Source organism: Vidua chalybeata, chromosome 22 (genome assembly GCF_026979565.1).
Source record: "Vidua chalybeata isolate OUT-0048 chromosome 22, bVidCha1 merged haplotype, whole genome shotgun sequence".
In the NCBI taxonomy this organism is placed as follows: Eukaryota; Metazoa; Chordata; class Aves; order Passeriformes; family Viduidae; genus Vidua; species Vidua chalybeata.
The window spans coordinates 1,624,455-1,635,964 of NC_071551.1; the positions used below are offsets into that span (position 1 = coordinate 1,624,455).

General features: G+C 55.2%; 1 protein-coding gene across 1 annotated transcript in view; it reads right to left on the reverse strand.

Annotated features, from left to right (window-relative positions):
* The window catches only part of PAX7 (paired box 7), a 119,075-nt gene extending 108,262 nt beyond the window's left edge, over nt 1–10,813 (reverse strand). The window contains exons 1-5 of the mRNA XM_053962945.1: nt 10,778–10,813; nt 10,420–10,622; nt 7,897–8,132; nt 7,176–7,305; nt 6,069–6,197 (exon numbers count right to left, since the gene is read on the reverse strand). Of these exons, the coding sequence (XP_053818920.1) occupies nt 6,069–6,197; nt 7,176–7,305; nt 7,897–8,132; nt 10,420–10,504 (580 nt within the window). The 5' untranslated portion in view covers nt 10,505–10,622; nt 10,778–10,813. The remainder of the gene's footprint in view (nt 1–6,068; nt 6,198–7,175; nt 7,306–7,896; nt 8,133–10,419; nt 10,623–10,777) is intronic.
* Nucleotides 10,814–11,510: the final 697 nt, after the last annotated feature.

Genomic DNA, 11,510 nt, shown 5'->3' on the forward strand with positions numbered 1-11,510 from the left:
TGCCCTGCCCCCTCAGCGCTCCCGCTCCCCTTCCCTCCTTTCCTGACCCTCTCACAGCTCCTCACCCCTCAGAACCCCCCGAGCCCAAACCGGGCTGAAGTTCCGATTGAATACAAAATAAAATAAAATCCATTTAAAAGGCGACTGAAACCGCGTGGGGAAGAGGAGAGAAAAGTGGCAGCTGATAGAAACGGGCTTTTTTCCCCACTTCTTTTTAAGAATAATGCCGTAAATACGGAATATCCGCAAAGCCAGGTCTGCAGAGGGCCTTGATTCGCTTTTTTTTTTTTTTCCCTCTTTTGTGGCAAACGCAATTTTCCCAAAGATCCTTCACCCTAATGCCGGAGCGAGTCCCTCCCCGCTGTTCTGTGTGCTTTAAAACCCCGCCGCGGAAATTCCCCTGAAAAATTTGGAAAAAGCTTCTCGTGGGGGTGGAATTTGGGGAGTGGGGGGTGTGAAACGGCGGCGGGGGAGGGGGAGGAAGGGGAGGTTAATCCGGGTTTAACGCCGTGATGCAGTCGCAGGACCAGGGCTCGGCTGATTGTGTTATCTCTCCCCAACATTTGGGTCTCCCATATTTCACCCAGCCAAATAGCTGCGAGGGAAAAGTGCGTATGGAGGCACTCCTGACGCCTCAGGAAAATATGTTATTAATATCTAAATAACTTCCCAATACTGTCTCTAAATCTCCCCTTCGCCACTCCAGATGATGAATTCGTTTGAAGTGTTCTCCCGTCTCATCTTCGCTCTCTCTCTCTCCCCCCCTCCCCTTTTTTTTTTTTTTTTTTTTTTTTTTTTTTTTTTTTTCCCATACCCAGGCTTATTTCAAACTGGTAAATATCTAATTCCTTTAACCACGCTGCAGACACGTCTCTCTCCTCTCCCGCGCGCAATTCCCGCTTGGAAAAATCCTCCGCGGGAGAGCGAGACCCGGCGCGGCCTGCGGCTGCTCCTTAAGATGATTCCGGGTTAAAAGCGGGTTTTTTTGGGGGGAGATCTGTTTGTTTGCAGCAGCCCCCGGATCGCGCGTTCCCCTCTCAGCCTCTCCTGCCTTTATTCCGGCTCTGCCCCCTCCCTGCCGGCCCAATTAGGGCCCAAACCTAAGATTAGGACGAGACCTGCCCGCTTCCTTCCTGCGCGGCTCTATCGCGGCTCCATCTCCCCCCTTCGCCCCAAATCTGCTTCCTCCCCGCCCCAGGTAATGAAATCACCTCCAAATTCCAGAGCAAACGCCTCCGACGCGTTCCCTCTCCCGGCCGGGGCTCCCCCACCTGCCTCTGACCCCGAGGCTTCCCTCCCCAGGGATGGATCCAGGATGGATCCTTTTCTTCTCCCCCAAAAACGGGGGGAAGAGGGGAAAAAAAAACCCCAAGCCCGACCGAGCCCCGGATCTCAAACATCTCCCCCCTGTTCCTTCGCTCCCTGCCGTACGACCGAGCCCCGCTCGCCGCATCCTTGTCTCAAGTTTGTTTTTTCAAACGCCTCGTGTTCGATGATTCCCGTTTATTCCCTTCTCCAGCCTTATCTCTCCTCCTCTCTTCTCTCCTCCCCGTCACACTCGATTTAGGCAGGAGTTTATCTTGCGAACATTTGCCGACTTTGTTTATGTAGCCCAGGTTCCCGTTCCCAAAAGCCACTGTTTGCCTTTGTAATTGTTATCTGTGTTTATTGTTGTACCTCATTTGTCTCAGCTTTTTTTGTGACATGTAAGCTCCGTGTGCGCCCGCATCCAGCCCCCCCTCCTCCCTCTCCCTCTCCATTCTCCCTGCATTTTTTTTTTATTCCTCTTTCCCTCTCTTCCCTCTCCTCTCGGCCTGAAATATGCACAGAATAACTCAGCCTAAAGCCAATGAATTGCTTGACACCTCCCTATCTCTTCTCCTGCCCCCCATTATTAGAGCTGATCCCGCTCGCAACACTCACAAATCCCGCCTGGGCTCTGTTTGATTAGATTGCCAACCTTTGGTAATCCCTTGATTTGATGAAGTGTCTGCTCGCGGCCCCCCCGCGCTTCTAAACACACATTTACCGAGGAGCCGCGTGTTGGTTTTTAAACCCGCGCCGATTGTTCGCTGATAAATCGGCCCCGCAGCCCCGCTCCCCTCTCCCGGCTCGGGGAACAAAGCCCCGGCCCAGCTCTGGGGGTCCCCTCCCAACACCCCCCCCCCCCCGCTCGCTGCGGGCCCCCAAAATCCGGGCGGGAGCAGCGCTGGCAGCTCCCGGCTGGAATTGTCCCTGTCCCCCCTCCCGCACTGTCCCCAGCCCCAGGGAACCCCGATCCCGCCGCTGTTCCCCCAAAATCAGGACCACGATCCCGCTGTTCCCTCAAAATCGGATCCCCGATCCCGCTGTTCCCCCAAAATTAGCATCCCTATCCTGCTGTTCCCCCAAAATCAGGACCACGATCCCGCTGTTCCCCCTTAATAGGAATCCCGATCCCACCGTTGTTCCCCCAAAATCAACCGAGAGCACAAATTTGGGGGGGGCACAGAGCGGAGTGCGGAGGGAGGGGAAGATTCCCTAAAAATCCGTGTTTTCACCCCAAAAATACAACCCGGCTGTCCCTTCGAGCATCCCCCGCACCCCGCGGGGCTCTGGGGGGACAGGCCCGGCCTGGGGGGACACGCTCGGGTGGGGGGGACACGCCGGGGACCCCCGGGTCTGGTGTCAATTAACTGCCCCCGCCCTTCCCGAGCGGCGCCCCCGAAATTTGGGGGTGCCCTAATTCCCCCCCTGCCCCCCCAGCGAGGGGGAGAGCAGCGCATGCCCTCCCTAATAAATAACAACAACCCCTAATAACAACAACAACAACAACAACAACAACAACAACAACAACAACAATAATAATAATAATAATAGTAAGTAACAACAACAAGTCGCTGTTAACAAGGATATATATATATATATATATATATATATATATATATATATATATATAAAATAAACATATATTAAAAAAAAAAAAAAAACCAAAGTGAAGCCTCATGAATATCCGCCCAGGGCTAGCTGGAGTGAGCCGTTTAAAGATGAAAGTGCAAAGAAATAAAGGCTCAATTTAATCTGCCTTAAAACCCTTCAACTTAACGTTTGTGCTGGGAACTCAGAGAGTGAGTACTGATTGGGGATAAATACATTTCTTAGCATGCCTTGGAGCTATTACACCCTTCTCCAACACAGCTCCCTATTCAACAGCCACAGTTTTCATTACCAGCTCTAATAAGTCTTAACATTATTAAATGCCAAGCAGACGATAGAAAGAAACAGGCGCAGGGTGGAAGCTTTCTTTCCCACTTAAAAAGAGAGAGCATTTAGGGCTGTCTTCCCCCGGCTCCCCGCGAGGAGAACCCGCCACGGAGCGCTTGGCAGCGGCGGAAAAAAAAAAAAAAAAAAAAAAAAAAAAAAGATTTAAAAAAAAAAAAAAAAAAAAAAGCAAAAGCAAAGTTTTTTTCGCCCCTTTCCCCCCGCAGCTCTCGGAAGGAGAAGTCGCGTTGGGCGCAGAAATGGATAAAAAAATTAGAAAAAAATCCCCCCTCCCTCCTCAAGCCGTGCGAGGCTGGGTTTGTTTTGGTGGGAGCCACCTGGAAATGAGAATTGGGTGGAGGGAGAAACAGCTCTGAGGAGATTTTAATAGAGGGATGCAAATCGCGGTGTTTCCCGGCAGAAACTGCGGGTTTTTCGATCAGAAACTGCGTTTTTTTCGCGCAGAAATGCGGGTTTTTTCCCGAGCAGAAATGCCGTTTTTTCGTGCAGAAATTGCGGTTTTTTCATGCAGAAATTGCAGTTTTTTCGTGCAGAAACTGCGGCGTTTCCCAGCGCGCAGCCGCCGCCCGCCAGTGCTTTACAAGCGGGCTCATCAATTATCTTAATTGGGGCCATTAAAACTTTCCCAGGCGTTAAAACTCGCCGGGGCAGCGAGAAATTCGCAATTTCGGACGCTCCTTTTGGAGATGCGCAGGACCCCAAAAATCCCCGAATCCACGCGCTTTTTCGGGGGGATTTCTCCTCGGCGCGGCCACAGAAAGCCGGGAATTGCGGAGAAATTGGGATTTCTCCGCGGGGCCGGCGGATTGTGCGCGCTCGGAGGGAGCGCGGCGCTCCACAGGCTCCGGCCGCGGGAATTTGCCCAAATTAGCCCCCTTTCATCCAGGAACGGGGGCTCGTGTTTGATTTGTCCGCGGCCTCACCCATGAAGGCAGAAGGGAGCGTTTTGTTTTGCCTCTTGACACGCACTTCTTGCGTGCTAATCAGGGATAAAAAGCTCCCCGCTCCTTCATTCTTAGGTTTTTTTTTTTTTTTAATTTTTTTTTCTGTTCTTTTGGGGGTGGCGACGGGGAAAACGCGAGGACGGGGGTGAAAAAAAAAAAAAAAACCAAACCCAACCCGCGCTTTCAAAAATAAAGATATTTTTTCCGAGCGCCGAGCCTGGCTGAAAACACAACTCAAACCCCCCCAAATCTCCTTTCCCTCCCTCTAATAAAATTAAAAACACCCCGAAAGCGAGCGGGGGGAGCTTCTGGCGGACACAATGGCCCCGATTTGCAAATGAGCATCGCCCCTCTCCCAAATCACAGCAACATTTTGCAGCGTCCAACGGCTCGGCCTTTCTGCAGCAGCCGCTCCGATAATATTACAAAACTATCTAACAGCAGGGAGTTTTGAATAATTTATCTCCCTTTCTTCCCGTCCTCGGCCTTTTGTCCAAAAGTTTTTCTCCTCCTCGCGGAATTTTGAATGAGAATGGACGCGCCCTCCCTCCCCCATCCCTTTACTCCATTTTTAAGGCAGCCTCGGGTTTTTCCCCCTTTACCCCCCTTTCTTTTTTTTTTTTTTTTTCCTTTTTTTTTCTTTTTTTCTATTCTTTTTTTTTTTTTTTTCTCCACTGTTTGCTTTTGTGGTCAGGAATCTTTTCCTTATAAAGCTTCAATAGACTCCAAGGTCTTTGTAAGTGAAGTTCATCCTCAAGGTTGGGAAAAGAGGGAAAAAAAAAAAAAAAAGGATCGGATCCTTAAAAAAAAAATCAAGTAAAATCCCTTTTGTCACCTTCATTTCCAGCTCCCGTGATGGGGGCTCGGGAGAGCCTTTTCTGCCTCAAAATTCCCCCCACGTGTCCCAAACTGGGAGAAATTTGGGATTGGGGGACAATCCCTCTCACCCCAGCAGCGGCGATGCCACAAATCCCCCAAAATCCCAACTCCGGCTCAAGCCCAGCCCGTCCTCGCTTTGCACCAATTCGAGAGAAAACCGGAAAATCCCAAGTCCCCCCTGCCCGGGACTCCCAAAATCGCCGTTCCCCCCCGAAAAATCGGCGGTTCCCCCCCAAAATCGCCTTTTTTCCCCTCAAAAAAGCGCTCGTTTAGTGCCCGAACCGAGCTGCTCCAACTCCCCCTTTTACCCTGACGGATCTCACGGATGCTCCCTCAAAATTCCACTTTTTTTTGTTTTTTTTTTTTTTTTTTGGAACCACGGCGCTGCCCGCGCTCCAGTTCCCACCCCCAGGCCCGCATTCCCAGCTGGGAAAAGTTGGAATTTTCCTGCCAGCGGGAGAAAACGCCGCGTTTGGGAGGCGATAACAGAGCCCCGCCACCGGCCTGGCTCGGAGCCTTCCCCCGCCTGCGCCGGGATCATTTTCCCTGGATGGTTTTCCCTGGATCATTTCCCCTGGATGGTTTCTCCTGGATCGTTTTCCCTGGGTAATTTTTCCCAGGGTAATTGGGGGGTGCAGCGCCGCTCCGGGGAACCCCCCCCGTGTCCCCTCGTCCCTAATTGATATTGATCGGCGCCATCGGTCACCTGTCAGCCCCGGTTCCAGGGGACCACTTAGGCGAAATCTGTTTAACAAATTCATTTACGGCCTCCGAGGTGCCTCTCCCCCCCTCCGGCCATTCCCGGCCCTTTTTATGGATAATTGATCCCGAGCAAAGCGCCGACAGCTCTTCCTCCTCCTGGCAGCCCCGCTCCCTGCAGGGATTTTTTGGGAAGAGCCAAACTCGGCGGCTCTGGAGCCACCCCCGGCGGGCAGGGCCGTGTCCCCGCTGTCCCCCCCGGCGCGGCGCGGGGACGCGCGGTACCTTTGTCGCCCAGGATGCCGTCGATGCTGTGCTTGGCCTTCTTGTCGCCGTCCTCCTCCTTCTTGTCGCAGTCCTCGTCCTCCTCCTTCTTGCCGAATTTGATGCGGAGCACGCGGCTAATCGAACTCACTAAACCTCGGACAGGCAAAGGCAGAAAGGCGAGTATAAGCTGCCTGGGAAAAGCGCCGGGAACGCCGCTGCTCCCGCGGGAATGCACCTGCCGGCACCGCCGAGCCCCCGCCATCCCGCTGGCACCGGCATGTCCCAAAGGCCCGGGATGAGCCATCACCACGCGCCCTGTCACCCCGCAAGTCCCAAATCCCCCCCAGCTCCCAAGCCGGGATGGAGCTCCGGGCCTGCTCTGGCCCTACAGAGCCGCCCCAAAACCCGCAGGGACCTCGGAGCTGAGCCCCGCGGACGCCCCGCACCCCAAAAACATCCCTGCAGGCCGAGCTTGGGGGTGCAGCCCCGCTCCCCATGGATCCCGGGATCTTTCGGGATCTCACAGAGCCCTGAATCTAGTGGAGCTCTGTGGATCTCAGGACCTCGTGGATCTCTGGATCCATGGATCTAATGGATGTCCAGGGATCTCCGAATCGCATGGATTTCTGAATGTCTTGGGATCTCCTGGATCTCTGAGTCTGATGGATCTCTGGATCCCTCGGGATCTCCTGGGTCTCTGAATCCCTCGGGATCTCCTGGGTCTCTGGATCTCATCGATCACCAGATCCCTTGGGATGTCCGGATCCCTCGGGATCTCTGCCCCATGGGGACGTTGCTGCGCAGCCCCCACAGCGCAAATCCCAGCGGGACAAACCGGGCTCCCCTTTCCCCCTGGATTTGGGGGGCGCCTCTGGGGGTCTCCCCCTGCCCCAGCATCCCCCCGGCTTCCCAGGGAGCTGGAAAAAGGTGGGAAAAGGGCTTGGTTTGGCTTCGGTTTTGCAGCCGCCGAGGCACAAATCCCCCCCAGTCCCGGGCTTTGCTCGGGGCGATTTCCCCCCCTCCGTCCAAGCAGAGCCAGGAGGGTGTTTGGATCCTCTGGGAAACCTTTCCCGCGGGATAACCATTCCCCGGAGCCGGGGGAGTGTGGCCAAGCTGCCTTCTCACCTGAGGGCACCGTGCTGCGGTCGCAGTGGCCGTCCTTGAGCAGCCGGTCCCGGATCTCCCAGCTGAACATCCCGGGGTTCTCCCGCTTGTATTCCTCGATTTTCTTCTCCACGTCGGGAGTCGCGACCTGCTTTTGTGCCCAAGGGGCGCCGGGATGTCCCCGCGGGGCGGCCACACGGGAAGGAAGGGAGGGAGAGCAGGGAAAAGCGCTTTTAATTCAAAAGAAGCAGCGCAGCTCAGCCCTGCCCGGCCGGGCTGCGGGGTTTGGGGTGGAAAATGGGGATTGGGAGCGGAGAAAGGAGGGAAATAAAGCTGGGGAAAGGCCCTGCTCCCCCAAATCCTAAAAGCGTGGTCTCTGGGAGCCGGGAGAGCCGGCAGGGTGGGATTACCCTGAGCTCCGGGGAGGCAGGGCAGGGGACACTTTTTGGGGTGTTTATGACATTTCCTATTCCCAAAGAATCCCGAATTCCCTGCTCCCACAGCCCGCCGGGATCGCACCAGCGCGCACCACTTGTTGCACGTGGAAGCCACAAAAAGGAAACCACTTGAATCCATTCAGCACCTCCAGCTCGGGCCCCGCTTTCTCCCCATCAGAGACCAAAAACCCCACCTCTATTAAAACCCTTTCCCCCCCTAAAAACATAAAAACCGCTGGGAAAAGTCGCGCTGCAGCCCCAAAAAGAGGCGGAATTTTGGGGCGCGGTGCCCGCAGCGCACTCACCCTGGGCTTGCTGCCGCCGATGGCCCCGGGCCGGATGGATCCCGTCTCCTGGTAGCGGCAGAGGATTTTGGAGACGCAGCCGTGGGAGACGCGCAGCTGCCGGGAGATCACGCAGGGCCGGATGCCGTGGTGCGCCATCTCCACGATCTTGTGGCGGATGTGGTTGGGCAGCGGGCGCCCGTTGATGAAAACCCCTCCGAGCTGGTTCACCCTGCCCTGGCCCAGCGGCGTGGACACTGCGAGCGACAGAGCGGGGAAAAGCCGACCCAAAAAAAAAAAAAAAAAAAAACGGGGAAAAGTTAAAATACGGCGGAAAACCCGACGTGTCCTTCCCCGCACCTCCCGCTCCTCTCCCGGGATTTGGAGGTTTGAAAGAAGGGGGAAACTCTCGCCCGTGCCCCGCGCTCCGTGTTTATCCCGGTGTTTATTTATCCAACCCGGTGTTTATTTATCCATCCCGGTGTTTGTTTATCCCGGCAGCACGCGTGAGATTTTCCCATGGAAAGTGGGAAAATAAAAATCCCGCCCGAGCCGCGCGCCCATCCCCGAGACACCCCCGGTGTGTCCATCCCTGGAAATTTGTCCGGATTTGGGATTTCACACCTTGGTCTGAAACCATTCCAGGCGTTTAAAACGCAAGGAGAACCAAACCCTCACAACAAAACGCTCCCAAAACTTCCCCTTTCTCCCCCAAAAAATCTCGCCTCGATTAATGGAGCTTCGCTTTCAAACAAACTTTTGGAAATCACCCCTGAAACACCCTCGGGGAGCTTTTTTTTGGGTGGTTTTGGGTTTTTTTTTGGGTGGGTTTGGGGGGATTTTACCCCGCGGTCGCTTCGCCGCCGCCTCTGCGGGCGCGGGGGCAGCGGCGGCTCCTTCGCCCCCTCCCCAATTTATCGAACACCTCGCGCCGCAGATCTCGCAGATTAATACGATTTCACAGGCTGGAAATTAAAGCGAAAAGGAGGGGAGGCAGGACGGGAGGGGGCAGAACTCAGCTGGGTAATTTGCGCGAGGCTGGAGGGGGCGAGCGCCAGGCGAGGCGAGGGGGGCGGATTTTTAGTTCTTTTTCTTTTACTTCTTCTTTTTTTTTTTTTTTAATATATATAATTTTTTCCCTCCCCCTCCCCTCTCTCGCTACAAAGAAAAGTCGATTCCAGAAATTGCCTGGCGATTTAGCGAGAATCATGCACCGCTAATTCCGAGTCACTTTGGCCGGCGCTCCCTGGATGTATCATTATCGACAGATAACACTCGAGTGGCCAATTTTACATTCAAGAGCCGCTAAAAGCGCCGGCCGCTCTCTCCTTTCATTATTCCCAGTCATGTTGTGCAAATATTGTTGTAATCCTTTGATCCTTTCCCTTGCCGTCTGTTTTACTTCATTTGCTACAGAAAAGCACTTCAGCAAATCCCCGCGCCCTGTGTGTTTTGCAGCCTGCGTGGTTTTCCGCGGGTTTGCGATTCGCCACTTGAGCACGGCCGGGATGAAATTTTCCCCGCTTTTAATAAATGCGGCCAGAGGGGTCCAGGCTAGAAATTTGCTTTTTTTCCTTGCTTTTTTTTTTCATTTTTTCCTTTTTTTTTTTTTTTTTTTTTTTTTTTTTTTTTTTTTTTGGAAACGTGTGTGCCTGGAAATAATCGCCCCCCGCGTGACAAAGGCACGGTGGAGGGAGGATGGGTGACACTCGGCGAGGTGACAGCTCCCGAGTCCCGGCCAAGGACATCATCCCGGCTTCCCGCTGCTCCCCGGACCAAGGTTTTTATTCCTATTTTCCCCTCCGAAAAGTTAAATCCCATCAGTTTGGTTGTTTTTCCCCCCGCTTTGACGCGGAGGTGAAATTGTCGGGACGTTAAAAAACCAACCCACCAGAAAAAAAAAAAAAACCAAAAACCAAAAAAACAACCAAACCCCAAAAAAAAAAAACCCAAAAGCGGGAGAAGCTGCCCCAAAGCCCCTGCGGGATACCCGGGAATGCTCGAACCACGGGAAAAACAGCAAAGCAAATCCCGGGATTTCACGAGGAGCGCGGCGGGAAGGGGCTGGGAACGGGGTGAGAAGTTGGGAGAATTTCAGGGAACCCCCCAGGAGCGGAGCTCAGCCGCACCCCCCGCCCCAAGGGCCCCGCGGGTGATTCCAGAGGGATGGAGCGGCGTTTTTAGGGATGGAGCGGCGCTTTTCCAGAGCTAAGAGTCCCCCCACCCCGGTTATTCCAGAGGGATGGAGCGGGACTTTTCCAGACCTAAAGCCCCCCCTGGTTATTCCAGAGGGATGAAGCGGGGCTTTTCCAGCGCTCAAACCCCTCCCGGTGAATTCCAGAGGGATGGAGCGGCGCTTTTAGGGACGGAGCGGGGCTTTTCCAGACCAAAACACCCCCCCGGTTATTCCAGAGGGATGGAGCGGCGCTTTTCCAGAGCTAAGAGTCCTCCCCCCGGGTAATTCCAGAGGGAAGGAGCGGCGTTTTTCCAGACCTAGCCCCCGCGGGTGATTGCAGAGCGCTTCTCCAGGTTTTCCAGACCTACCTTCCAGCGGGAAGCCGGTGCGGGGGTAGTTCTGCCCCGGCGCCGGGCGCATCATCCGCGGCACCGTCCCGGGCAGCGCTGCCATGGTCGGGGGGCGGCGGCGGCCGAGGGGCTCCGGTGCGGACCGGGGCTGGGGGGGACACCGGGCACAACCGGGGGGGCTGCGGGGCCGCCTCCTCCGACCTTCCCAGCCCTTCCAGCGGCTGCAAAATAAGGGAGAAATCTGGGCTCCGAGCGCGGAAAGAAAAAAATTAAAAAAAAAAAAAAAACCCGACTACGATTCAAAAAATCAGCGGAAAAATCAAAATGCTGCAACGCTCGGGATGAAAGGGGTGGGGATGGAGGGGGGATCACCCACCAGAAATTCCCGGGAAAGTTTGGGGGCTGTGTCCCGAGCGGCCGCTCCGCTGGAATGTCACCCGGGAAGAGCAGGCACAGCCAAAGTTGCCGGGGAGCTGGGCTGGGCTTAGGGCTGGCTCGGGGCTGGTTTAGGGCTGGCTCGGGGCTGGTTTAGGGCTGGCTCGGGGCTGGTTTAGGGCTGGCTCGGGGGGCAGAGCGGGGGGAGCCGCGGCCCCCCGGATTCGCTCGGTGCGCTGCGGTTCTTCCTCCTCGCGGCGCGGTTGTGGCAGCGCTGGAGGAGGAGGAGGAGGAGGAGGAGGAGGAGGAGGAGGAGGAGGAGGAGGCTGGAAGTTGCTCCGGCGGGGAAGTTGGGGCGGTGGGAAGGACGGGCGGGCTCTGATAGGCTCCGGCTCCTTTCTTTTATGGGAAGGGGGATCCGCGCCCGGCCCCGGCACCAATGGGAGCGGAGCCCCGCGCTCCTTCCCAGAGGTTTTTTTGGGATGTTTTTGGTCATTCTCAGGCGCCTCATGGAAAGCTGGGGTGTCCCTCGAGCGGCTGGGAAAGATTTGGGGTGAAACAGAGCAGGAAAAAAAATCAGGAATTGCGGGGTTGTGGGTGTTCGGGGGATTTTTGGTGGGTTTTTGGGGATTTTTTAGGGTTTTTTTCCCCTAAGCAGATTCCAGGAGGGGAAAAGCGGGCGGGACATGGGCTGAGCCCGGCTCGTGGCGGGGGAATTGCGGAGTGGATTGAAA